This window comes from Rhinolophus sinicus, linkage group LG04 (assembly GCF_036562045.2).
Source record: "Rhinolophus sinicus isolate RSC01 linkage group LG04, ASM3656204v1, whole genome shotgun sequence".
Classification (NCBI taxonomy): domain Eukaryota; kingdom Metazoa; phylum Chordata; class Mammalia; order Chiroptera; family Rhinolophidae; genus Rhinolophus; species Rhinolophus sinicus.
In genome coordinates, this window is record NC_133754.1 from 179,289,007 (window position 1) to 179,316,669 (window position 27,663).

Genomic DNA, 27,663 nt, shown 5'->3' on the forward strand with positions numbered 1-27,663 from the left:
TTATGATGCAGGAGAGAGAAGATGAAACAATTAGATCTGGACTTCAGAATCCTACATAGGCTATTCACTTGCTCTGTGAGCATTGGCACATTATTGTACCTCTCTGAGCCTCATCTGTAAAACAAGGAATAATGATACTTTGTAGAATAGTTTTAAGGATTAGAAATAATGTATACAAAGTAATTAGCGTATAATAGGTACACAATGAAAATAATAATTATCTTTGTTATAAAGTTATAAAATTTGAAAGCTGGAACGGAAACATTTTGTTACCCTCTATTTATTGTAGCTAACAATAACCTGTTGAGCCATCTACGGCAAGGCACCCCTAACAGTTGCTTCAGTGCATATGGGGTGTCAGGCAGGAATCAGGTTTTATCAAGCTATCACATCCCCCAGCCTTTAGTTACATGAGCTTCAAAACTTCTTCTCATAAACATATTTTTTCTCTGCCTAACTCAAGTTTCTCACATTCCCTGCTCAAAATCCAAACGGTAAGAAGGACATTGATCCAAAATATCTGGGGACCAAGAGTAGGTCACATACAGCCAGATACAGGGCAATACCAATCTTGCTTGAGAAACATGCCCAATAATTCTAAGAAAGAACAGAAATCTCTTCATCCCTCGTCTACATGAGCCTGACAAAGTAACAATGAATCATAACTGGAGAATCAAAGAAGTATGAAAACCAGAAGGAACAGCAGAGATCTAACCCAATTCCCTCATTTTATCCTTGAAGAAACGGAGGCCCTCAGGGGAGATGTCACTTGCCTCACAGCACAGAGGAAGTCAATGACAGAACGGAAACTAAAACTAGGTTTCCCAGTTGCCAGCCACAGTGCTGTGTCCACTTAGGTCCATGGTGATCAAACACTGGATAAAATGGTTGTGGGGCACAGCTTAACCAATGGGACGAAACCAAGGGACTAAACCAAAGGTGAAAACCAAGGGACAAAAGTGGGCTAAATGGATTCAGTTTTGAAAAGTAGAGCAGGGTGAATGCATAGATGTGGGGACAAGAGGGAAGGTCTGGGTAGACACACACTAACGCACTAGTCGGGCACATCAGTTGCATTTTCTGCATGGGTTTCATTTTCTGCAGTTACCCGTATTTTCTCCTTTTCTACAATAAATATATATGACTTTTCAAATAAATTTAAAAAGTTTATTTGGTTACTTTATTTATCGTTCAATGGATCTAATAATGGTGGCGGTATGACATGGTAGTAAAAGAATGGTGGAACTGGAAGTCAGACAAACGTGGGTTCCAAAAGCCGCTCTGCCACCTTCTATTCTACTAGTGGGACCTTGGGATACTTAGTGGACCTCTCAAGCCTCTGTGTCCTCATATGAAGAATGATGACAACGGTAACCTAGCAAATGTGTAACCTTTCAGGGCAAGAAGAGAACATAGCACACCCAATGCCGGGCACACAGCAGACACATCACAAAATGTAAACAGCATTCGAACCACATCCGCGTTGTGGTTACATGCTAAATCATTAGACTATGCCTGTGCCCTGCAAAGATTACGTTGTTTCATTTCATGCTTGTGTCATTTGTGTGTGCCAGAATCATTTACAGGGTGACTGGATGGTGGCTAACTTCCTGGGTTCTGACAGAGGATAAGCACCAACGTGGAAGAACAGCTTTTCCATCCTCCGAGGAGTCTCTTGAGGGCTCCGACTAACTGAAGCAGGTTGCCGCATGTCAAGTGCAAGCAAGTAGCACCACACTGTGAAATGGAATACAATCTCTTTTAAAGAAACTGCTTTCATCAATAATAATACACAGTGTTTGAGAGTGAGACAGCGATCATAGCACCATCATTTCACTCCTCGTCTCCACCAAGGTCTTCAAGTACAGTGGAGGGTAGAAATAATCTGGACTGGGAGTAAGAGTGTGTGTTGCTTTCCCAGCTCTATAATTACATGGTTGTGACTATAAACAAGTCATTTCACCGCTACAGACCTTGGTTTCCCTTCTGTATGATGGGATGCTTGAACCAGATGAATTTCAGCGTTAAAATCCCGTGGTCTGATTCCCACACATTTTCAAGGCCTCCTGTAGCCAGAGCCCAAGCTATCACAGCACACGTCACCCTCTCCCCACCAGGCTCCATCTGCTCTGGCTGAACAATCTCTAGGCTCACTCATGATTTCTCCTCTGCTTTGCTCTTCAGCACATATGGGGTGCTAGGCTCTCTTCTACTTACCCCTTCCTGACGTCCGTACAGACTCAACACAAGTCTCCCCTACAATGAGAGGTTTTCTCTGACCAGCTCAGTCTTCCCTAACTTCCCTGTCCTTTTGGATACATACTGTTTAATGTGTCTTTATAAAACTTCCTGAACTAGACTGAGAAACACATAGAGGGCAGAGTTCCAAGTCTGATACCATTTCCTTATCACCCAACATAAAGCTACACATTCAGAACCTTCCTTTGCTCTTTTGTAAAAGAGAAACCACCATCATCGATCTACCAGAGTTGCTGGGAAGAATAAATGAGGTATTCAAGTGAAAATGTCCAGCATGTTGACTAGACTCAATTGGAAACTCAAATACTAATTTCTTTCCTTTCTTCTCTCTCCCTCTATTTGGTGACTGGCCTTCCCACAAGGTGTTCTACTGAAAAATGCATTCATTTGGAAGACGGACATCTAGGTTACGCCAGCAGCCTACGAGGACCTTGGGCAAGTCACAATTTCTCTCCAGCTTAGGTTTTTTTCTCAAAGGAAGACAAACAGCACTTGTTCTCATCTCTTATGACAGGAGGATGAAATGAGATGATCCATGAGAAAGCACTTTCTTTTGAAGAGCTTCCGGCATTATTATTTTTCATAAGTCCTAGTTTCAGAAAGAAAAATCTTAAAACAACACAAGAAACAGCAAGATGTCAATGTTAACAGGTGATTTGATGATGACTGTGAAAATCCCACTCTTGATATAGACTAGAAATGTCAGAAAGTTGTATTACTGTTCCTTGGGGTAGAAAAGCACAGATACTGAAAAGATTAGGAAGCTTTCTTTTTTGCACATAAGCACCTGGGGCATTACTCATCTCCCATGCTGACATATTATCTAAGTCAAACAATATCATAAATATATCTGGGGGGCTTTGTGGGTCTCAGAATTGGGGCATATCCATTTGACAGGGTTAACTGCAAACTAATAAAAAAAAAGTGACATTAAAATCTTTTTATGTACTGGAAATGAACTTCATTACTATTCTCTTCTGTTAGCAAAGTATGCCAAGGTTAGAAGTGGGGAAAGAAGAGAAAAAAATGTAGTCTCCAAAAAAAGTGTTTTTTTGTATGAATAAAAGTTATCAGCATGAGAAAGGACCATTAGGCATGGTGAGGATGGCCAGGATTAAACTATATCCATGAAGGGACAATTCTGTCGCCAATCATTTTGTGAAAAAAAATACAAGGAACATGATTATGGCAAGGGAATTTGGAAAGAAGCATATTAGAAGAAAAATATTTTTCTAACAACAAAAAAAGGCATCAGACATTGGTGACAAAAAATATTTTAGAACTATAATCTAAGGACTCTGCTTTTCTTCCATTTCAGAATGTAATCACCCAGAAAGGCAGGTAAGGAGAGGTGTGCGGAGTGGTGTGAGAGGAAGAGAGGGAGGGTCGGTGTGTGTGTGTGTGTGTGTGTGTGTGTGTGTGTGTGTGTGTGTGTGGTGGGGGGGGAGGGATGCACGCAGCACACACTGAGGGAGATTTAATCTCACTGCAGATTTCTTCTAATGTTAGTTTACCAAGTTCAATTAAGAAACACCTATCCAAAACAGATCACCACTCTAACAAGAAATCATGTAAAAAATGTATTCTCGTATTTTTCTTTGTTAAACACCTAACCATTTCAGTTTTATTAATTTGGATAAATATGCCGTTGCCATAATTTGTAATACATTTTATAAGTGACTGGAGGAGATTTCACGCATCGCTAATTCATACATATAAATGTGACGTTTGCATTAAACGTCTCTAAACAAAACCCTGCTTGCTATTTTCAGAAGGAGTAGGATAAAGAAGAGACAAGAGGACGCTCATTACAAAGACTGACCCTCTTAAAATTAAGGCTATTCTGTTTTGAGCATCAACCTGCTACTAACACAGCGCTGGTGCCAGGATTTAAAAAGGCCTGAGTCTGGAAATACTACAATGGTTGATTGGCTTAAAAAAATAACATGTTAGAACCAGAGAAGACAGTGTTTTTAAGTGGCTAACAACATTCCAGAGCTGCCTTTTAGTACTGCCTTTGCTTCTTGGTGCTCTTTTAAATTCCTTTGGCTACCAATTCCTATCTCACACCATTTTTAGGTTTATGTCAAATAAACCAGGACACTTTTCCTATGAAGCACAGAAGAGCCAAGCAGCACATCACCCACATGCACTCTAAGTCACCAAAATCTTTCATGCCTGCCTTGTGTGGGTACACTAAAATGCAAGACAGAACCTTCCTGAAGACGGGCACATTTTATAGCTTTCTTGGAACATATTATGCCACTTATTACTTATGATAATATTTTCTAAAAACCTCTGTATCACTAGGAGGGGGATCTTTAAGATGTAATTTTTGCACAATCTCACAGTTCAATTTTCCATTAAGAGAAAATCACAGACAGCAATCAAATGAAAAAATAAATAATTGCAAAAGTTAATGTTTAAACTGTAATGAAAAACACAATAGGCATTTCTTGAAAATAAGAGTAAGATGGTTTTTTATCATTTTATTAACGTTATTAGTAAATTGTACTTTAAATAAGTAAGGGGTAAAAAGCACCTCTAAAATTGTTTTAAAAAGACATTTGAAAATAATAAGCTTATTTAAAGAATAAGCCATTAACCAGTGGCTCATTTTTTTAAAAAGATCCTCAGACTATTTTCAATATCTTGGAGCTCTAAGAAACTTCTCCAAGAAACAGTTTATCATAATGCAAATACTAAGGAAATGTTTAGATGATTTTGTGTTTTCTTTAGTCTAGAAAGCTATAGGAATTGCTTATTTACTTAGAGATACCATTCTTAGCCACCTCAACAAAATGCAAGACACTATTTAGCAACATGCCTTTTAAACAGCGCAACACCTTTAAACAAGATTTAAATTTTAAGTTGAAGCCTGGGAAAAACAGTCTATATAATAATACTCATAAGGCCACGGAGTCACATATTATTACTCGATAAAGGCAAATATATTCATATTTAAATACAAATTAAAGAGCACTGGATTCAAAGCCAACCATTCTTAATCATGGTTTGAGTCTGATCACCATAATCAAAAATTTAATGTCGTTCAAAATTATCTCACAAACGAACCCATGCAAAGCTCTAAGCTTTAAACTTTTTGACAGTGTCAATAAAATCCCCAGGAAAGGAGAATACTGCAACTCTCCTTGGAACAGAGGTGTTTTAAATCATGGGTAAGCAGACAGAATGTTAAGAATGGTATGGTTTTTATTTTCCATAGCAGGTTTATTGACGCTTTTTTTCTAGTAAAGTTTGAAAATCTGACACTACCTGTCCACATAGAAGGGGAAACAAAACTTGGTCAAAGTCTGTAGAACTTCCTGTGGAGAGAAAGAGAGATAATTTATACATCTAATGGGACCAATAAATCTAACATTAACCATGGCACACAATCTAGCAACTTTACCCTAAAGAAAGAGGAGACAGATGAAGAAATATGGGCTTTATCAATTACATGGGAGGAGTACCAGGCAGTCAATCATGAGAAATAATAAACATGATCAAACTTCATTAAAAATGAAAAATTAATCAAGAATCACACATGGGCAAGCAGCAGGAGCCATGCAGGAAAGCTCTGAAGGGAGGGAGGGGTTGGGTTGCTGAGTGTTAACACCCCTCCAGGGACTGTCTCCAGCCTGACCATATGGATCAGAGTGAATAACACCGAGCCACATGGGTTTGGCCTGCCAGGGCCGCTGTTGCTGGCACCGTTTTTGCCTGTTACCTAGGAACAGAGGGGGCCGGGATTAGACAACGCTTCCCGACATCAATAGGCCAAATCACAAACAGAATAGAAAGCCAACTTGAAGATAATTGTCTCTGATCATCAGCGACTCCATTTTTTAGAGTGTAAAACTTCATTTGCCTACTTTATAAAGCAGTTCCCATTTCTGGCATAAATGTATTTTGTAATCAAACTGGAACAATTTTAAGTGTGTACTGTTTTTACTTATATGTCATCATAATTGGACACACTTACCTGCTTGTAATTTGTGAAAATCTAAAGGAAACTACCAGTTTACATATCTTTTTCCAAATGTGTAGGTACATAAAACGAAGCACATTATTCAAGCGAAGTATACAAAAAGGGAACAAAAAGCAGAGGGACATTCCAAAGACTTATTCATAAAAGAGAAGCTTCTTACATTAAGAAAAAAACATTTCTATACGAGACACAATACACAGTGGGGTGTGACTTTTCCCAGTAGACACATCTTACATACATAGCTAAGCACATATGCAAGTAAGTAATGATTACTTCCTTTATAGAATTTTCTCTAGCTTGACTTTAATTGAACTGCAGCCTTAGACGGCCCACAGTCAGTCCTTAAGTTCATAGGCCCATGGTATAATTTTTTTTGGAAGTATTATTTCATGCATTTGATTTGCTTTTTAACTATTTAAAATCCCAATTTCAAGGCTAAATGAAGAACACATTTTTCAATCATGGAGAAGCTGGTTCAAATTAAAACAGACCTGCCCCACTGCAAATCCTTATCCAAGTGATAAATTAAAGATCAGTTTACAAATGTAGCACTTTTCTAACCAATAATAACGACTTATCAATGCTAACTGAATTGATGCTTCTCGCTTCATTTATTTTTAAAACCAGTTCTATCATTCAAGAAATAAACCACATCAATCTAATAACCCACTCAATGAGGCAGAAAGCACACTGACTTGTCTGCCAGGGCATGTTCCGCCTACATGATTCAATTGAGCATATCCTATTTTTTAATATCATCTTGGACTGGTACTATATACATCACAGCACTATTAAGGCATGTCGTGAAGTAGTAAAGGGATAGGAAACAAAAAAAGTGGAAAAGAGTGGATAGGAGCACCAAGCATATTCGAAGAGGCATTATTGATACCTTAGTTAATTTCATAATGTGGCATTCAAAAGTCCGTATATAGTTTTAAAACTCATCATGTTTAAATAAATTGCAGTACCTAACAGAGAATCAGAAAAAACAAGAGCAATTTCTCAGTGCGTAATGTTATTATCAGGCAAATATTGGGAAAGAGATCATATAAAACATCCGTTCTAATATCTGCAGTTCCAATTATAAAATGTACTATAACCCACATACAGAAAGCTCTTACAATTTACATGGAAAAAAAAATCCTTGCATATTTCCTTTCACTTCAAGTTTCAAATATCACAAAGCATCTCTTGAATTCAGCATATGTATCGAGCATTCTTTAAAACTCAGTACCCATGCTCACTCAATGCCAAGATCAGCTACAAAGACAGTTATCCCTCACCCCTCAAAAGTTACAGGTACAGAAGTGCTTCTCTACTCTATGCTGGAGTTGAGCTGCCAAAAGGCCTCAAGATTTTTGAAAGAAAGGACCCCCATGGCTACGAGAAAGCATTGTGCTCTACAGCAGAGTCAAAGGAATCTAATATGCCCAACTTATTACTCACTACAATATAGAAACTACTTACCACTTTCTAATGTCAAGAGTAATAACCAACCGTGAACTTGTCTGTCAGATAATATTAGAACAAATATCAAAATACCCCACGTAGGCTGAGTATAACCCACCTCCCAAGAGCTTTCCTTTTTACCCAAGAAAGCAGTGATAAGTCTAATTAAGCATGGGGCAGGGGGAGGGGAGGAAGGAAGGGAATATAGGCAAATGTAGGCACATGTTTGTGCATTACAATATGTTTCTTCATGTTTGTGATATTCCAAGAGCTTGATATTCCAATTTAAGTCAAACAAGACAGTGGTGTGCTGTCAGAGGAGAAAACAAAAATGAGCATCTCCTCTGTTAGGCACATTCACACGTTATCTCAATCAAAACTGAAAAAATCTACCTCTTAGTTTAGGAAGGGGAGGACAGGAAGAGGGAAGGAAAAACAAGCAATGCTTCTTGTAAATAAAAACTGCTGAAATAAACAAATTTTCTTACTACTGATGTTTTCTCTATAAACATCTCACTACCTTATCCTCTTTTGCCAAAGAAAAATACAACTACTTGGATATGAAAAGTACCACTCTCCAGGAGAGGGGAGGGACATTGAAACCCTGATTTAAACATATTTTGAGCATTATATTTATAGCAGTGTCTTTCAGCATTAACTTTACTGGGAAAACAGTCATTAACTAGTTACCAACTCCTCTTTCTCTCTGGAACCTGTGTCTTTGGCTAGGGAACTTTCTTTGCAGATGGTAATTTTCCTCTTTTCTCCCCCCCACCCCCACCCCCTTCTCTTGCCTGCACAGGCTCTTTCAGACACCCAGTCTCAGCACAACCTCCACTACAGCCACATAAATCGGATCTTCGAGATGCAGGACAGCTGATGAAATGTAAATGACCTCATTGCTAAGGCGGGGGGTGGGGAAGACTGTGCCAGCTCTCTAGATCAATTCCCAAGTTTATATTTTCACAAATCTTTTTATGTACAGTTTGATTTTTTAACATTTTAATGAGCAAAAAAAGTGAATCCATAGTAGCCAGTCACCACAGTTAAAGTGCAGGCCGTGAACTACATCCCAGGAGGGAACCAGTCCACCATGTCACCACTGGCTTTAGGACATTCGCCACCTGGTTCCATGTCCCCAGGTTCCAACTCTTTTCATAATCAAAACACTGCTGACATTATAAACCCCAGACGGGTTTTCTAAAATCCCTCCCAATCAATATATCCAACACATAACTTATTGGAGACAACACTGAGCTCATTGATTAGGTGAGTTCAGTAGCAAAGTTTTCAAAATAAATGAGACAAGAATACAGCATTCAACCCCTTTGTGTCACCAGACAATTTATGAAATAGGCAATTTCCAAAAGGGCTTTTCTTCCTAACAAAATATACGATACTTCATGTGGGAAGAAGTAAGAGCAGAGGGGGCAGGGGGAGGTCTGGATGACAGGCAGTTGCACAAACCTCCCCATTATGCATACATTAAACAGCAGATTGCGCGGGGTAGTAGAAAGAAACATCTACAGAGCTCTGCCCACAAGGAGACACTGAGCCTCAGACTGAATCAAAATACGAAATCAACACACCTAACACTGGACTCCCTTGCAAGTGGAAATCAGAAATGAGCTCAAGATTCATCTTCTTCTTTTTGGATTCATTTCACCCCATTTGAATTCTCATCCAGTCAGAAGGCCCATCAAGGGAATGTACTCCAATCTGGAGAAAGGCTGTATTATGCTGAAACTGAGCCATTCTCTTCAAAACCCAATAAAGCTTCAAAATTTTATAATGTTATTCATCATAGAATCCTATTTGGAAGCAAAACTTCGAAGACTTAAACTCGATATAGTTAAGTGGGATTATCAATAATGAGAAAAATGCATTAACTTTTCACCCTGAATTTGGGGTGGAGGGTGGAGAGGATACAAGAGATCCTGCAACAGCCATCAGTTCAGATGTCAAAATACTTTGTTTTCATTGCTTCATTGAAATCCATAAACAAAAATTAGTTGTGTTTGGCAGATGACAACAACTGACAAGCACAGAGATCCACACCCCTCAAATACATGCCACCTGAAAGACAAAAACGCAGGCTGATTATAACGGCCACTGGGGTTACAGAATGTTGGGAGAGGAAGCAGGTTCTCAGTAGTTCAAAAGGAAAAAGAAAATGTGTGCAGGAAAACATTTAAATAAAGGAAAGAGACAGCTTGAATAAATGAATGTATTTTAAAATATGTAAAGCTACAATCAGCCTCTTTGTAGCTTGCTGAAAGCTAGTATAGCAGTCGATAATTTACCTTTGTCCAAAAAGAGAGTGAAGAAGGGAGAGGTGGGGAGACAGTAGAACATTTCCTGAGTTTCCTCCATCTAATTTATTTGTTCATCTCAAAATGTAGATGTGTGATGAAAAGATCAGTGGAGCTCAAATACCTAAAATACCCTGTTTCTATGCTTAAACTTTTTTTTTTTAATAGCATGAGGGAAATGCTGACCCTCTAAGTCCTGCAATTGAGATCAGTGCAAATGACTTGAAAGAAAAGCCTTTGATTGATGATCTTAAAACTCAAGTTGAAAGTTAAAAACAGAACACACACAAAATCCAAACATACAAAAAGCTAACAAAATTTTGATTTTAAGCCATTTCAAGTTAAAACCATGGACTCCAAGTGAAAGCTACCGGAGGTTTTAATGCTTATGATTAAGAAGGGGAAAAACAGAATGATAAAAAGGTCTTAAAGCTTAATTAGCACCAAGCTTCAGAATGTTGATCAGAAATTTCCTATATATGAAAACAGGAAATATAATTTTTCTCCTACCCTATAAATGTCAAACTAAATCCAAGATCCATACTATAGTTACAACCAAACTTTTTTTCTTCAGTGAGAAAAGCTTTGAATAAGGGATTTTACAAAAAGGCCTTTCAACACCAGAACATAAAAGCAGGGTCAAATTTCTAACAGTGCTGCTCTAATGCTACACAGTCTGCTCCCTTTCTTTGGTATATTTCAATATTTATTCCCAGTTTACTTTCTATAAACTTTAGTTAATTTTGAGTCATGCATGTGTCATAATTATGCTAATTTGTATAATACCTAATATGCACAATATTGTAATTCAACGACAAAATTACAATAAAATATAAATTTATCATATTCTATAATGTATCATATAAACTTTATGTCTAAATCATCAAGTACATTAAGTACACAGGTGGAATGCTTACAAAGCACAAGAACCACCTCTAGAACTACTTTTAAGTGTAAATCTTCACGGCCTTTGAAGTACATAGTAAAAATATTGGATCTTATTTAAAACTTTTTCATCACCAAAGCCGCCACTTTGTCTTTTTGTATCCTTTCCTGTCTTCCAAAAATTACTTAAAACAAAGTTGTTCCCAAATTAAATATTGTATAAAATCCTCTATTCTAAGATTACATTTTATTAACTTTAAACCTTACAGCAAAGAGGTTGAAAATGAGAGGGCTATATTTATAAGGTCAATGTTAAGCACCAATAAACGTCTTGACACTTGTTTCAAATACTTCAAAAATGAACAAATGATTTGGTTAGAATCTCTTACAATTAGCATTTGATGGCATCAGTAATAGAATTCCTTGGACTTACTATTATTATTCTAAAATATTATTTTGCCTTGTTCATCTCCTTGAACATTTTAAATCCTATTATCTGCACATTTATGTTATCAATACATTTAAAAGGAAGAAAAGAGGGAGAAAATGGGGGAAAGGGGACACAAGTCAGCACACACCAAAGGAATGGGGTCCCAACAGTCAGACTGCAAACATGGTTTCACTGAAGAAGCAACTTGCCCTCAGGAAGATAGTATTTAAAAAAGAAAAAAAAAAAGAGCACTGATAGAAATAGTAGTTTGTAAGCATATTAAAAGCTGTCAGCTTTTAAATATTTTAAATGCACACAAAAAATGTGCACAGATGGGCAACTTTTCTGCTCACATTAGTCTAGAAAAAAATCTTTCATTATCAAGCTCAAAGTCCTTGAATTTTTTAAACTTAATTGTGCCTCTGTTTCTCAGAATTCACACCCCAAGGCCAAAGCTTTCCTGCCACCAGTCCTTCAAATCTGACTTGGACATTACACGGGAGGAGGCTGCAAGCCTCCCTGAGGTCTCACTCCTTTTACAACACACGAAAAAGCAGTCGATAATGGGCCCATGCTGAATTCACTGCTCTCCACGTCTCCTCTTGGGACACAAGCCTAGCAGATGTGATAAAAACTGTGTCAGAGAAGTGGCTCTAGTTTGTGCCTTAATGACAACTTAAACCCCTAAACCAATACAACCAAAGGACTAACAGAACTGGCTGTTACCTCTCCCTCCTGCCAATGTTCAAATATCTCTGAACTAAATTAGCACCTCTACCCACAACATCCCCTGCCACCCCACAAAAATCCATTCTAATTTTAAAAGATAAATGAATTCAGCAAACACATCAGCAGTAAGTGTATGGGTGTGTGTGTGTGTGTGTGTGTGTGTGAGATATTATTAAGCTCTAACACATATTTCATGTAGTTTTTATTTTCTCAAGATAGGATTGTGCATTCAGATGTCTTAAAGAACTGCCTGGTATATTCCCTCTGATCACCACCCCAGCAACCATATTAATACGTACAACTGGCAGAGCTACAGTTTCCAAAAGGCATAAAAAAATTACTTTTAAATATGTTCTACCATAGGAAAGAAAAGTGATATTCTGAGCTACTGAAACATTCTAATTATTAAAATTTATACAGCAGAATTTTTTTTAATCCATAGGTGGTTATACTTTGAACTTGTAAGGACTCTTTGTCTTATCTAATGATATGGTATCAAAAAATAGATTTCAATGTGTACTTCTGATACCATTTTCTAAATTCTATAATTCAGCCCTCAGATGATAGGCCTTTTTACCCCGTATCTTGAAAGCCTATTCAGTCACAATTGCAGACCCACTTAATCAGCAATCATTGTTCTGCGATGCGGGACTTTGTTGTCAAGACAAGCACCAAAACCTTAAAAAAAAAAATTTCAGAACTGGCATAAGAAAAAAGTGATCTTTGTCAGACAAGGACAAATTTATGCAAATCTTTTATAAACATTCACAAACATTTATTTAGCTTTTGAAATGTTGGCCTCATTTGAGAGCATGAAAATGAGGGGGAAGTAGGAAAACGCAAAGGACAGCTTAGAAGCTGGCACACTACATAAATATTCAGAAGGAAGATTATAGGATTCATGTTAGGCTGTCTTAGGCTTCTCCAAAGTCCACACAGAATAGCAAAGAACAAAACTAACGAGAAGTACAGCAGATGTTAGACAATGCATCAGCCTCTTTTCCTCTCTCACTTGGCTATACTTGGACGCTTTTATATTTTCTTTCAATATGGTTAGGTCATTCAAGGATTCTCCTATAGACTCTGTATTGTGGCTACAGATCTATAAGCTGGAGGTCTGTCAGCTTTCCAAAAGTTTCCAATGAAAAGGCATTATGCAAATGCTACCTCTCTTACCCTCTTTCAGGAGGGAAAAAAAGCCTCCAGTATGCAGTCATCGGAGTATTGGAAGCCCCAGCCTTCATTTCTGTATAGCTGTGTTTGCCTCAGGGCCACGCTGCTTGTTTTGACAGTGGATCCCCCCAGATAGTTGGGATTAGTCGAGCTTGTTTAGATAAACTTGAAATCAAGGCCTTCTCTAGGTAGACAGCTAGATGTAGCTACCGAGTTTCCAGCTGCCTCCTCCTTTCATCCCCAAACAACTGGAGATTCACTGTAGCTATCACAGCCACAGGCTATGTCACATCCATAAGTACAAAATTAAAGGCTGCTAAAAGAAGCCTTTGTAAGTCTTAGTGCTAAAATAAGGAATCTGTACTGCTTGGTTTATACAAATTATTCTAGCGCTACCAGTATGAAACTGAAATCATCAGTTAACAAGGCATATTAATCAAGGTTCCCAGCTTCTTTGGATAGACAGGATGGTAGTTTGATAATATGCCTAACCTCCTGCTTCTTAGCTCTTGTATGAGAATAATCGCTTAAAATGTTGAAAAGGAAATAATAGGCTTTATTTATCCAGCGGCAGGGGATGTCAGACGCCGTCAACAAACAATGTGAGCAGAATATGAAAATCAGAATGTAAATATCAAATCCGCTTTGAGAGAGAATTATTTAGCAATTGATTAGACAGGGCCTCACTAAACAGTCATCTCCAATTACAGAACTATTTCAAATCAACGTTAGTTTCCTCCAACTTGCAGATTCTGGTAGAATGATACCAGGAGGATTCGAGAACTGAGGAAATTTATACTCAGAACAGATCGATGACATCTCATTACAAAGACAGAAGGCAGGTGATATGAAATAAAAATATATACAATTCGGTTTTCTAAAATCTAACACTCAAGGATTTTACTTTTTCGCAACTAGAAAAATGTCTCTTCAGAGGGCCGGCAAAACGCAAAAAAGAAAATAATTCAATTCCACATAAATGTTTTATTTTACTTGACATATCTTGCTCCAACATGTCGATGCTAGTGTTTACCTGAGACTGCCTGGGATAAACTAAACACTACAGTGGTACTAGAACGGGTGTAAACATTTCCCAGAATTTTCCTATGCGATACTGTACATTGCAGGAGACTTCTATCGTCTGACCACACTGTCATGTCACACAAGGCAGTTTTCTACCAGTCGAGGTCACATGTCACCAACAAAAACATGTCCAGCTCAGTCCCTATTTAACAGAAAAGCTTTAAGCCACACAAGATAGTCTGGAACTGCAGTCACCAGCTTGAGGTTTCCCTATGACATTTTTTATTCCTTTCATATACAACTTACAAACTTAATAGAAAGTCAGCAAACTTTTTCTCTAAAGGGCCAGATAGTAAATATTTTAGGCTTTGCGGGCCACTTAGGGTCTCTGTAAGAGATTCTTCTGGGTTTTTGGTTTGTTGTTTTGGTTTTGTTTCCACACCTCTCCAAAAAGGTAAAACCCAGAAAGGTAAAAAATCTTAGCTCAAAGGTCACACACAATTCCACCCCAGGCAGGATTTGGCCAGCTGGCTGTGGTTTGCCAACCCCTGATCTAGAGTGTCAGGTCACACAACAGAAACACACTGACCAACACCCCAAAACTCAAAGTTAGAAATTCTTGAGAGGTTAAATGATAACCATGTTGGTTCTCTGGTAGTCCAGTAATTCACATGTGATTCCTGGTAAATGGCCAGATGTCTACTGCATACAAATATGGTTTCTTTTTTTTTTTTTAAATCATTTAAAATAAAATAAAAAATTTTAAAAATAATTAAGAATATAACATATTTGCACCACTCAGAATTCACAACTGTTTTGTGGCATCGACTCTTCAGAGAAACAATCCTTCTTCTATTAATAGTTTGCTACTACAGGTAAGGTCCAGGGGTTTTCTTACCACATAAAGGGATTCATGTTCTCTGGAATATTGGAAGCTCTTTAATTTGAGAGTTATTTTGTTTATAATATTTTAAACAATGATATTAAAAGAGGAGGCAGCCTTTTCTGGTGCTTTCCTCCCCACTCACTCAAACGCGCGTTCCCTGCTGAATGTTCTGTGGGATGCACAACACAGAAGCGTTTCTGCCTCTCTCACTACTTAGTTTTGGCCCCTCTTTCAACTATTTTCAACTATTTTCCTCTAACGTGTTTCCCCGGATTTTATCTTCCTTCTTCTCTCTCTGCATCCTCTTCTATTAATAGTCTGCTTATACTTTTAATTTCAAGTATCATCACTAAGTAAATGGCTCAAATTCAAATCTTCACTTCTAAACTGTATCTAGTGCCAGGCCTCTATTTCCATCTGCCTTGGACATTTCTGCCTCATGTCCCATAGGTACTTCAAGCTCAACATGTCAACAACCCAGACGCATCACCTAGTTCCAGGTATACTGCTGTCTGCTAATCCCTTTCACTCCATCCGAATGGAAAGACTCTCAGACCACACTAAGACTTGATAGGGAACGGATGTATGACTAGATGCAAGTGTTTGTGACTTAGATTCAGGTATTTACTGTGGTTGCTGAATTTCAAAATAAATGTGAAAAGCTCTGATTCCTTAAAACCTTCCCAAGTGTTAATAAACATGAACACGGAGAAGTGAGCCCCTGAAATCAGGCATAGTTCAGTTATCTTAGAAAGAAAATGGATGTATTTCCTTAAGCAAGATAATATCTTTTGAACCAGACAATGTATCAGAGGCCCTGTCTGCATGAAGCTTGTAATCGAGCTGGAAAGACAGACACTATGCAAATGAATACCCTAATACACAATTTGAATTGTGACAGAAGCTGTGAAGGAGAAAAAAAAAGTGCTTTAAGACAAAATGACAGGGGTCTGAATTTAGATGGAATGATGAGGAGAGACATCCTAGGAGGTGACATTTTGAGATGAGGCTTTAGGAATGAGCAGGCATTCACCGGTCAACAACTGGAAGAGGGATAGGGAGAAAAAGCCCCTGAAAAAGTAACAGCATGAGCAAGGGCCACTGAACAAGAGTCCCTGGCACATTAAAAAAACTGAAAACCAGCCTGGCATGATGGAGCAGAGGAGGTGAGAGAGAGAGAGAGGCACAAGATGAGGTGGGACAGGTTGGTAGGGGCCAAATCATGTGGGGCCCTACAGGGCAGGTTAAAGAGTAGACTTTATTCTAGGGTATCAGAACTCACTAGGAGGGTTTGAATCCTTTTACATCTCACTTGCATGTCACCTGCTAACTCCTCCATCTGCCTGCAAGTCTCCCAGCTCCATGGGGATTCAGAAGCTATTCTCAGTGAGTTCCTCACTTCTGAGTTCCTATGCCAATCCTGTCATCACACTGACCACATCTCAGGATCCTAAACGCCCACAGGAGGGAAAAGACACACAACTGGGTGCATGTCAGGCCTCCAAAAAGGGAGATGAACCTCAGGTAGGAGACTTCATAACAGCCCTGGCAAAGGGTGAAGGGTTGGGGTTAAAGAGAACAACAAAGGAACTGTAACAAATTTAAATAGGATTAGCTTAAATCTCTCTTCAGAACCTGGTACTTCTTTGAGCTCCCATAGTCCATTTTCCTACATACAGAGAAAGCAAGACTTTTCATTGCAGTAATCTGCTGTATATCATTGCATCTAAAAAAGCTACTGATTATAAGACTATTAATTTTCAGTACCACTAGCTAATATGTGTCATGTCCTGTGCTGGAATTTTTACATATGCTCAAGGATCCTATCAGTAACCTTATGTAGATATTATCACCCTGTTATACATGCACTGAACCTCCAAAGCTGAGTAAAATTAGTTAAAGGTAGAACAGTGTGGTAACTTGCCTAACAGGAAATAGGCAGCAGAAGGAAAAGCTAAGCTTCAAACCCAAGTTCCTCCATCCCCAGAGCTCGAGTTCTTCCCACAATTCTCAGCTTGCTGCTCTGTTGACTGCAAATGAGACAGTCAAGCGAGAGATGCTCATTCTCTGATCCTATATGATCAGGATTCTGTCTCCGCAGTTACAAACACTCAGAGAGCTAAAACTTCGCAGTTGGTAGCCCTCCATGCTGAAGGAAGCTCAAGTTTCTCTTCCCCCCCTTGTTTTCCAATTGCAGCGGCAGTGGAATGAAAAATTTGTGTTGCTGCGTCAAAGGGTCTTAGGTTAGCGTAACCACATGCCAGCTTGCCGAGCAATCCCGGTTACACTCATCTCTGTGTAAACATGGTGCCCCCTTCCTCTCTCAAAAGTGTCCTGGACTGGATGCTATGGTCATCAGAGTCTTGGAGAGAGGAAAAACCCTGGCTGGTCTGGAGGGTATTCAAAAAAACAAATAGCTATTCCATCTGTTTTGTGACGGGAAATTGGGGAGTGGTGTTAGAAGAGTTAGTTTTTATCACCTGACTCCAGGCTCTTTATCCACATTAAGGACTTATCTACATTCTATGACTTAATGCAATACCAGACATCATTAATTACATGGAAGGAAGCTGCAAAATCTTCTCTTTGCCCCATTTTCCTCATGCTGTCTAAAAACATTTATCTACACTAATTCAGGTATTGTATATACATCATGTCCACTTCTCCCGCAATTCTACAAAATTAGTATTACTTCCTTATTTTAAAGATTAAAAAAATGGGGCTGAAAACCTAAAGCCTTTTCCCAAAGTGACGTTTCCAAAGCCCAACCTCATAGAACATGGGAGAACCTGTCTCCTACTTTTCTTTGGGCCATACAAAAAAGAAAAAAAGGCACTTAAAATTTTTAGGGGGGCTATTTGTTATGAAATAAGCGAGACATGAATACTGAATAGTACTTTAGGTGCCATTAAGTCTGTTTACTATAACAGATACATTTTAAAAATTCAGAAATATTTCTCAATTTACCAGGAGTTTAGATCTCCAGAATCTGGCTGGTTAGAAGAGTGCTCTGATAAAAATAATGATTTCAACAATTTACAGTTTACACTTCTAAAACTAGATAATGCTTAAAGAGGCATCGCGTTTGAAATACATGTAAATACAAGAATCATATTTGAATACATGTAAATACAAGAATCATAAATGCCTCTGGTTAAGCCTCTGGTTAAATCCCATCGGATAAGATGGGATTTAATAAATGTATGTTTTAGTCTGTCCTACCTCATTCAAATTATGAGCCCAAGACCACAGTATGAATACTATCGTGTTTCCCCGAAAATAAGACCTAGCCAGACCATCAGCTCAATGTGTCTTTTGGAGCAAAAATTAATATAAGACCGGGTATTATATTATTATATTATATTAAGACCCGGTCTTATACTACGTTAAAATAAGACTGGGTCTTATATTATGTTAAAATAAGACCGGGTCTTATATTAATTTTGCTCCAAAAGACGCATTAGAGCTGATGGTCTGGCTAGGTCTTATTTTTGGGGAAACACGGTATTCAGTCATTTATTATTACGTATCAAATGTTTAGCCTACAAATACCCAGGTACCGTACCAGGTCCGAGAGATGTGGACATGAAGCAGACAAGAATCCCTGACTTACAGCTGGGAGAGGAAGAGGATACATAAATAAGTATGTGCAATAAAGTGTTTTAGGTTTTCTGGAAGAAGTATGATCATGGACAAAGAAAGGTACTGTCAGGTCTACCCAGGGGGTGTGAAAGACTCCTCAGAGGTGGTGAAAGTTGAGCTCACTTCTGAGAGATGAGTCAGTATTTACTAGACAAGTAGGATAGATAAGAATATTCTAGGGATAAGAGCAACGTGAAACAATACTATTACATATTTCACAAGGTTGATATATAAGTAAGCCATCTTTGATAAAGCTCAATTTTCTTTAAAAGACAATCTTAATTCTTTTATAAATACCTTTCATTTCTACCCACCATCCCCCACCTGCTCTATTCTCTCTCTCTCTCTCTCTCTCTCTCTCACACACACACACACACACACACACAGACTAGTCCACAGTCTGGACTTGTATTATATCACATTTGAAATCTGAAACTGACCAAAGTTAGACAATTTCAAATTAGGATAGTAAGAGGAATCTTAACTCTATTGCATATAAGCATTTATAAAATGAAAGCTAACATAATAATGCAAAGTACTATATGCAACTAAAAGGGCTAATTTACAAGGACAGTGGGACCCATGACTAAATTTCTGAGGTTTTGAATATGGAAAGTCTCAATATACAGACTTCACAACTGAAATAAATTAAAAATAATTTGTTATTTGAAACCCCCTCTTCATCACCATTTAAAGAGTTTCATATTTTCCATACATTTTAGAACATAAATACTCAGGAACTGTTTCTGATTCTTTCTTCACCTTTGCTTGACAAAGTACTCCCTCTTACCTTTGCAACTTCTGTAAATTTTGCTCTGGAATACTGTAGACTTAGAAAGGAAAACTTTCCAGAATTTTTCGTAATTATCAGTCTGAAATTCCAGAGGTAAAGGAAATCACAAACAACCCTAATACCTGACAAAACAAAAGCACGAAAACCAGGTGACCCTGCCACTTAAATCTACCCCTCAAAACAGTAGGCACTACATAATTATTGGTTATTAGATGCCAGGTATTATTCTGAGCACCCGGCACATTTCAAATCACTTAACCTTCACAATAATCCTACGAAGACTTTACTGTGACGATCTCCAGTATATGGGTGAGGAATGAAATCTCAAAGAGGTAAACCCCAGTAAATGACAGAGCTGGGATTCAAACCCAAGCCATCTGGCTCCAAAGCCCGTGCTCTTAGTCACCACTGTCATGCCTCTGCACGCTCCTTTCTGGAATCTGAACTCCTTCAGCATCACGTCTGTGTATTACATACTTTATATTCACAATTATTCACTGGCCGCTAGAGCCCCTAACACTCACTACACTCATTCCTGTATGTGAAGAGTTCACAGATTGACAGACAGACAAATAAACAATACAATGTAATGAGTCAAGGTTCCAAGTGCTCTCCAAGTGCTGAGGACAGAGTGACTAATTCAGTCAGGGCAAGTTTCACAGAGGAAGTGACACAAGCAGGGCACTGAATGTTGAACTGAACCAAAGTATACTGGGGGGGGGTGGGGGGTAGGCATTTCAACCATAAAGACAACATGGACAAAATACAGAGGTGGGAAAGAGCAAACCATGCTGGGAAATGGGGAGGTGTTCTCTGTCTGATTATAAAGGTAAGTGGCAGGAAACCAGGCTGCAAGTTGGGTCAAGGTCAGATTGTGCTGGGCCTTAAATCCAAGAAATTTGGGGTAGATCTTGAAGGGACCAGGGAACCATCAAGAGTTTTGACTAAAGAGAAATGGTTGATGACATGATTTGACTTAGGTTTTAGACAGACATCTCTGGCCACCTTAGGGAGGATAGAGATGAAAAGGTCACTGGGTTGCAGGCCATTAGGAAGAGTCCACAGGGGAGAAGCTGACGTGTGAACGCGGAGGGAACAGCAGAACTGGACAGACTAGGGAGCAATTTAGGAGGAACAATAACAGGACTTAATGACTGCGGGCTGGTAGGTGAGCTCCCACGAGCAACAGAGACTGGTTCTGTGAGGCTAAAGCTAAGACTCAGACTACAGCTCTCAAAAGCAGCCATGGTCTACTTAGTTATAATCATTGGGTAACACGCCAGAAACAAGACCATCCAACAGGATTCACAGATGTCTAAAATTTAGTGGGGCTTTTTAGGAGCCACACTAAAACCAGGAGAACACTTCTAATAAGAATGTGTAAGCAAGGACTGCGTGATTAACTTTTCCTGGAGTCAGATTCTAGCAAGTACTAGTAGCACAACATACTGTGTTTCCCCAAAAATAAGACCTAGCCGGACCATCAGCTCTAATGCGTGTTTTGGAGCAAAAATTAATATAAGACCCAGTCTTATTTTACTATAAGAAGGGGTATAATATATAATGTAATACAATACTGGGTCTTATATTAATTTTTGCTCCAAAAGATGCATTAGAGCTGATGGTCTGGCTGGGTCTTATTTTCGGGGAAACATGGTAACTATATAGCTTGGTGTGCTTTCAGAAAGAATTTGTCTTTTTAATGCATTCCTTCCATATAACTGTAACAGCTGGGGAGTGACCAAATTAGGAAGGAATCTTCAACTTAAAAGAGCCTTAAATCAGAAAATGTATCAATTTTTCAACTGAGTTTGGCTAAATGTTTGTTGTTTGGAAATACAGTTTCATTAAGAAGCCAGTGCAACCCCATTCCATTATTAAATTCACCCTTTTCTGGAATTGGGAGGGGAACTCAGGGTATACTGGGGGTGCCCAAAAAATGTATACAAGTGGACACTTCGGTCAACATTGTTCAAGCAGTAGTTCGTCATAATCAGAAGTGTCTGGATGCTGATGGTGACCACTTTGAGCACCTCTTGTAATTGCAGAAGTCAAACGTGACTTGTATTCATCTTTTGTTATTGGTATATATTGAGTATTACAATTTTAATACAATTTTCCTTTCTTAAAATGTGTATATATTTTTTTGGCACCATCTGTAGATACGGCAGGATAGTACCTCTTACATACAAAATGGGTTTGGTTTGGTTTTTTTCCAGCAAACATTTCAAAAAGCAGCAACCTGACATCTGTATAAACTGATAAATTTGACTTGTAACAGCAAGGGGCAAATAAGAAGCAACATGTGATAGATTATTTTTTAGGATTATTTTTTACCCATCCATGAGCCTATAACTTGAAAAACATTTAAACAGGCCAATCAAGAACAGGACACTTTTAAACATATACAAAGAAGTAGATGTTTAATCTGAGATGCATTATACATCTTTAATCTATCGATGAAATATTTTCAGAAATCCGTAATGGGGTCCATCATAACGGCTACATTTGGTAACAATCATGGAAACAGACCTACTTGAAGAACGCTGACTCAGCAGGGTGCTTTGTTGCTGCTAGGCTAAACAATCACCTCCCAGGTTTCAGGTCTGAAGAGAATGAGTTTACATTTGAGGATGAGAAAATTCCATTTCCACCTATAATCCCAGACTGCTAAATTACTAAGAAATATAGAAGCTGACTTTTTGAGCAAGAGGTCAAAAAAATCCATGACTCAACAGTGACTCTTAGAAACGCACACATTTCAAACAAACCTAAAAGGAATCTTCTTTTAAGGGCAGCGCCAAGACTTCCACTTAGGTTTCTCCATGCCACTCGTGTTAACGTGACTAACTTCTATGGCTTCACAACACAGACAATGAGAAATTGCATGCTTGTGATTGCATGGTGGCCTCACCACCCAAAGGTCCTAGTTCTTAGAGACACCCCACTTTCTGGCCCTGCCATTGCTCTGCCAACCACCTAGACCCCATGGACATGCATTACCTTTGTAGCCTACTGGGCAGTAGGTCCTTCAGGAAAGATGGAACCCACTCCTCCTCTCGCCCTGGGACAGTGTCTGGCTCATATTCCACAGACACTAACTACACTCATCCAATCGCTCGCTCAAAGCACAAAATCAAATCTACTCTCCCAGACAGTTTCGGCCCCCAAAAACAGACATGAGGGGGGTAAAAATCAGCAAACGCAGCCACTTATGTTAGTCTTTTTTAAGGCCAGGCTGCAGAGCCATTTTAAAGTGTGATCGTTTGACCCTTACATAAGTAATTCCTTTGGATGAGATTCAAATGAACTGACAAATTCTGTTCCATGTATATGGTGTCATAAAAAGTTTCTGGGACCAAACTTGACCTCACCATTTAAAGTGGATCAAATCAGAACAGACTGTATGAGTAGGTTGGAAGCGTGACAGCATCCACTTTAGAGAAGAATGGTGGGGGGGGGCAGGGGAGAGACAGCTGAAAAGTTTCCAAGAGAAATGGGATACACCAGGTCTGATTCCATCCTTTGTGAGCTGGGTGAATGCAAGGCCCAAAGGACCACAAACCCAAATTTCAATTCCAACTTGAAGATACTATGGCTTAGACAAGTCCCTGTAGAAAGACTGGAGGCATCTTTGTGGAATCAATGTCACATTTTACACAGACCAGGTACTCTGCTGCTTATGTTTCTCTGCCTAATAATAACAGGGGAAATCAAATTTTATCATTTGTTTTACACTTTGTGTAAATACAATACATGTGTGTCATATTATACAATGTTGGTACAATAAAGCTTCCTTTCACAGTAACAAAAAATTTAGGATCTGTGTGTATTCTATCTGGCATTTTCTTATTAGATAGGATTCTTTCAATGAACAAGTTTTAAATAGCAATGTTGACTCTCTGGCTTATGAATATTTGGGAGAAAACACCATGAAAGTTTTCAGATACAGGAGCTCCCCAAAAGAATAAGGCAATCACCCACATACAAGTAGCAAGTCTTTTAGTAGACATTATCTGTTGTCTTCCTAATCAGAATCTTCCAATCTATTTACATAGCTTATACTGCGAATAACTGTGAGCTTACAAAATGTTTTCTTTAGAGCATCCCTGAAGCATGAACAGGAGAAAACTCCATATTTAAGCAATTGCATGCAACTCAGAAATGCCAATTTCCATCATAATTAGCCTAAGTTATGCAACATATTTTTGTTCCTTTTTAGTATATAGGTGATATGTTTTTATAATTTGCTTAACTGCCTATAGTGAAATTTTAAAATCACATAGACCATATAAAACCATAAAAGAAAGGGCACCTTTTTATTTTTCCCAATGTACCATGTTTCTACATTGCTTATAGAGCTTCTACAAGAAACACTGTTCGTTTCTATATAAAGATTTCCATAAAATTTTTATAGTTTCTGTAAATGCATCAAGATTGTTGGTTTCATTATAACCTCTGTTTCAGTGCCAGTGGAAAGAAAAATTACCTGCAACTCTAAAGAGCGATCTACGTACACAGGGGTGGGTAAGTGTGCTCCGACCTCTACTTAAAGAGCTCTGAGACACTCACTATACTTCATCAAAATATAGATGAGCACACTGGAAAAGCAACTTCTAGCACAATGAACTCTATTCGCCACTCTCAGAACAAACAAGCTATAAAATGTGGAACGGTGAGAACAAATTATTAATTCTACATGTTTTAGTATAAGTAATCGTATTATAACTAATACATTTTAAAATGGTATGTGTAATGCCTATTATACTTGACACATTAGAAGGCCATTTATGGAAATCTCTCTGATAAGTTACTATAGCTTTCTATTTCAAATTATCCCACATACATGGTGTAATTACTAAAAGCTCATTTTTCTTAATCTGAAAAAATCATATAATGTTTTGAAGCCAAAGATGGGATTTTGATGACAGTGGTGACCATGATTTGCTAACATGTTAATTTAACTATCCTTTGCTCCCTTAATTCAATTAGTATTCATTAAAACTGCACTAATCACAATGAGTAAAGTTTTACCAATTATTTCTGTAATTATGAATGAATACAGTAAACGTAATAGAATAATTATAAATCCACTTAATTAATTAAAAAGCTATTTCCAGCAGGGAAAGATATTCTTTTTTTTTATTTAACGTTATATTGACATGCTGATATCTTTGAGAAGGCATTTCTAGAAATTAAGGAAATACATTAATATTGTGATTCTGTTCTTCTTTAGCAAAAATTTTCTATTGGACAGGCTGTATTAAAAGCCACATTATCTATAGCTATAATAAGAAATTGAAAAGAATCTGGTTTAAACTACCCAAACCAAAGTGACTTGAAAACTGCACCTGTAATTTAGTAATCTTAACCCTAAAAAAAAATTAGGTTACTCCATATTATGCTTATGAGAGATAAAAATTTTTTAATTTCCTAAGTAAGTTGTTAGATTGTTTTTAAAAGCAGGATCCTTTTCAAGTCAGGATCCTACCAATGTTGGTGTTTTAGTATTTAAACAAGCTAAGCATTAAACAAAAGTAGATGCACAAATAATGTGAACTCTGAAAAGATCTTGCTTTCTGTCTTTTTTGTTGTTTGTTTTTCTTTTATAAAAAATAAAGGCATGTCATTCTGGAATTAACAAAGCCTGTACTTCCAGGTTTAAAGATAGCAGGCTTACCAGATTTTAAATGAAATATTGAGTGCTACAGTGATTTAATGGTTTTAAGCCATACATGTCATTGCGGTCTGAGGGTGTCACAGACAACTTAAGGAAGAAAAAAAAAATGGGGCACAGAGAAATCACTTTGTCAGTAATTACAATCAAGAGTCCTAGAATGTGGCTCAGGCTGCTCATTACTTCTTCCTTCTGTATCAAGACCCTTATTTACATTTCAGATTACATTTTTTATGAAACAGTAAGATCTATCAGAGCTGAGAGGACTGAAATAATGAGGGGAAAACATTTTAATAAAACGTGTTGGGTCTGCATTACTTCCGTGTCAGAAAGAAAGGCTACTTCTGTAGTGATGGATCATTTATTCTGCTTCTAAACGAGAAGCAAAAAGATGAAACTGATGAACTTTTACTGCCCATTTGTCTTTAGCAGACAATTAAGACAGAAAAGATCAAAATGGATTATCATACCATGCAGACAACTGGCCCAACAGTAATACATCTCCGGGACCACAGATTTGTAACTCTCTTTTATCCCTCCCCTTTCTTCTTACTTCTTTTTCCACTCTAAAGGCAGTGCTAGCTTTGTGGCTCAAGGAGAGCCAAAAGGCTGGTCATCATTATTCAGTCACAGATGTCAATCTAACCTCCCTTTTTTCTCAGTTTCTAAAGCAGTGAGCCACAATAATTTGTGACAGATTCTTTTACTGTAAGGTACAAAGAACACACAGAATAAAACATCTAGCAGCAGCAAGCGTCTCTGATCAAGTGTGCTGGTACATGGGAAATACACAAATGTAAAAACAAGCACTGGTAGTTTAGGCGAATGAGGAAGAAAGCTGGTATGGAGGAGAGTCTGTGTGTGCATGTGTAGTAATAAGCACTATAGTTTGTGGTGAATTATCTCAAATATTCCTTATGGATTACATCATAAATGTTTAATACTAGAAATGTTGTTTAGATTAAGTGCATATTCAGCATTTAAGGTTTGTATGTAATAAAAATATTTCTAAGAATTTCTTTATAATAGTACACCGAGGGGAAAGAATTTGGTTTAATCCAACAAATGCTAAGAAGAGAAAACATATAAGATCAGAACCCAAAGGATAAAAAAGGTAAATAAGAAATATACAGGTCTCATTTCAGCTACCAGTAAATCAACTCTCGAATAAATTTCTGGGAACTTGGAGGTCACTTCATCAAAAACAAAGTAGATCTGTCATTCATCCTTCATTCTTAAGTTACATGTGGGAAAGAAAGGAAGCCTGGCGTTGAGTCAACTTGGAAGAGATGCTAAGTAAGGCAGTGATGTACATACTCTCTTAAGTCTACAACTAGCCCATGAGTACTGTCCTCCAAATTTCAAAGTTGTGTCACTGATCCAAACAAAGAAAGCAAATACCTATCCAACGAGCACTTTAAACTGGCTGAAAGCTGTCATTAGTTTTTAGGCTCTTACTATTAGTTTGGTGCAAAAGTAATTGCGGTTTAAAACATTAATAACGCAAAAACTGCAATTACTTTTGCACCAACCTAATATAATTTTAAAGACTTCCAACTTCAATATAAGAAACACTTGTACGGTCACCCATTAACCAAAGTAAAGAGAACCAAGTTCATAACATAACAATATCTAATCTGTAAACTGGGCTCTATATGCAATGACAGAATTAATAATAGCCCGCATTTCTCTATATATACACAAATACACTATATATACACATGTATATATAGTACCTACATATATACACATGTACTCTCCTCAAATGCACAAACATATACATATACTTAGTGAAATAAACATGGGAAAATAAACACCAAATTGTCACAGTGGTTAGCTCATCTTTGAGTAGCTAAATTACAGATGGCTTGTATATTCTTTATTTTCATTCTTTTTATTTATTTTTGAGTTATCTATATTTCCTAAATATTTTTGTCATAAACATAGTATTCATGTGATTTTTAAAAGTTATACCAGAAAAATCGTGTCACTCAAAAGTTTACAGATGTAGTAAGACACTATGTTTAAAAGAATAGATCCATGTTATTTTTTTCTCCTACGAAATTTTCTCTCACTGGGTAACTGAGATCATGGTACCACACAGGTAACTTACTTAGACACAAAATTTTAGAATAATGATTTTCTTAAGAGCTATGGCCTCAAGTCTATTCAAAATCATATTTTCCACCCTTTAGACATTGATTAAGGGGGGGAATCATTAATATAAAGGTCCTATAATCTTTGGGTTGCGTAGTTTAAATCCAGTGGGCTCAATCCCATGGCAATTTAAGACAAGATGAAAATTCAGCTCTACAGTTGGAAGATGAAATAAGGGATAGAGTGAGAAGATTAATGTTTTTTTAAATCTCATTTAAGTCTTGAGATCACACATAAAGCAAATCATACCAGTTCTC

General features: G+C 37.7%; 1 protein-coding gene across 16 annotated transcripts in view; it reads right to left on the reverse strand.

Annotated features, from left to right (window-relative positions):
• DENND1A (DENN domain containing 1A) overlaps nucleotides 1-27,663 on the reverse strand; it is a 467,166-nt gene that overhangs the window by 328,578 nt on the left and 110,925 nt on the right. For 13 of the 16 annotated variants that reach the window (XM_074330989.1, XM_074330983.1, XM_019728518.2 and 10 more), the window contains one exon: nucleotides 5,536-5,585. The exons of the other annotated variants lie outside the window; for them this stretch is intronic. In XM_074330989.1, coding sequence (XP_074187090.1) covers nucleotides 5,536-5,585 — 50 coding nt within the window. The remainder of the gene's footprint in view (nucleotides 1-5,535; nucleotides 5,586-27,663) is intronic. 16 annotated transcript variants of the gene reach the window in all.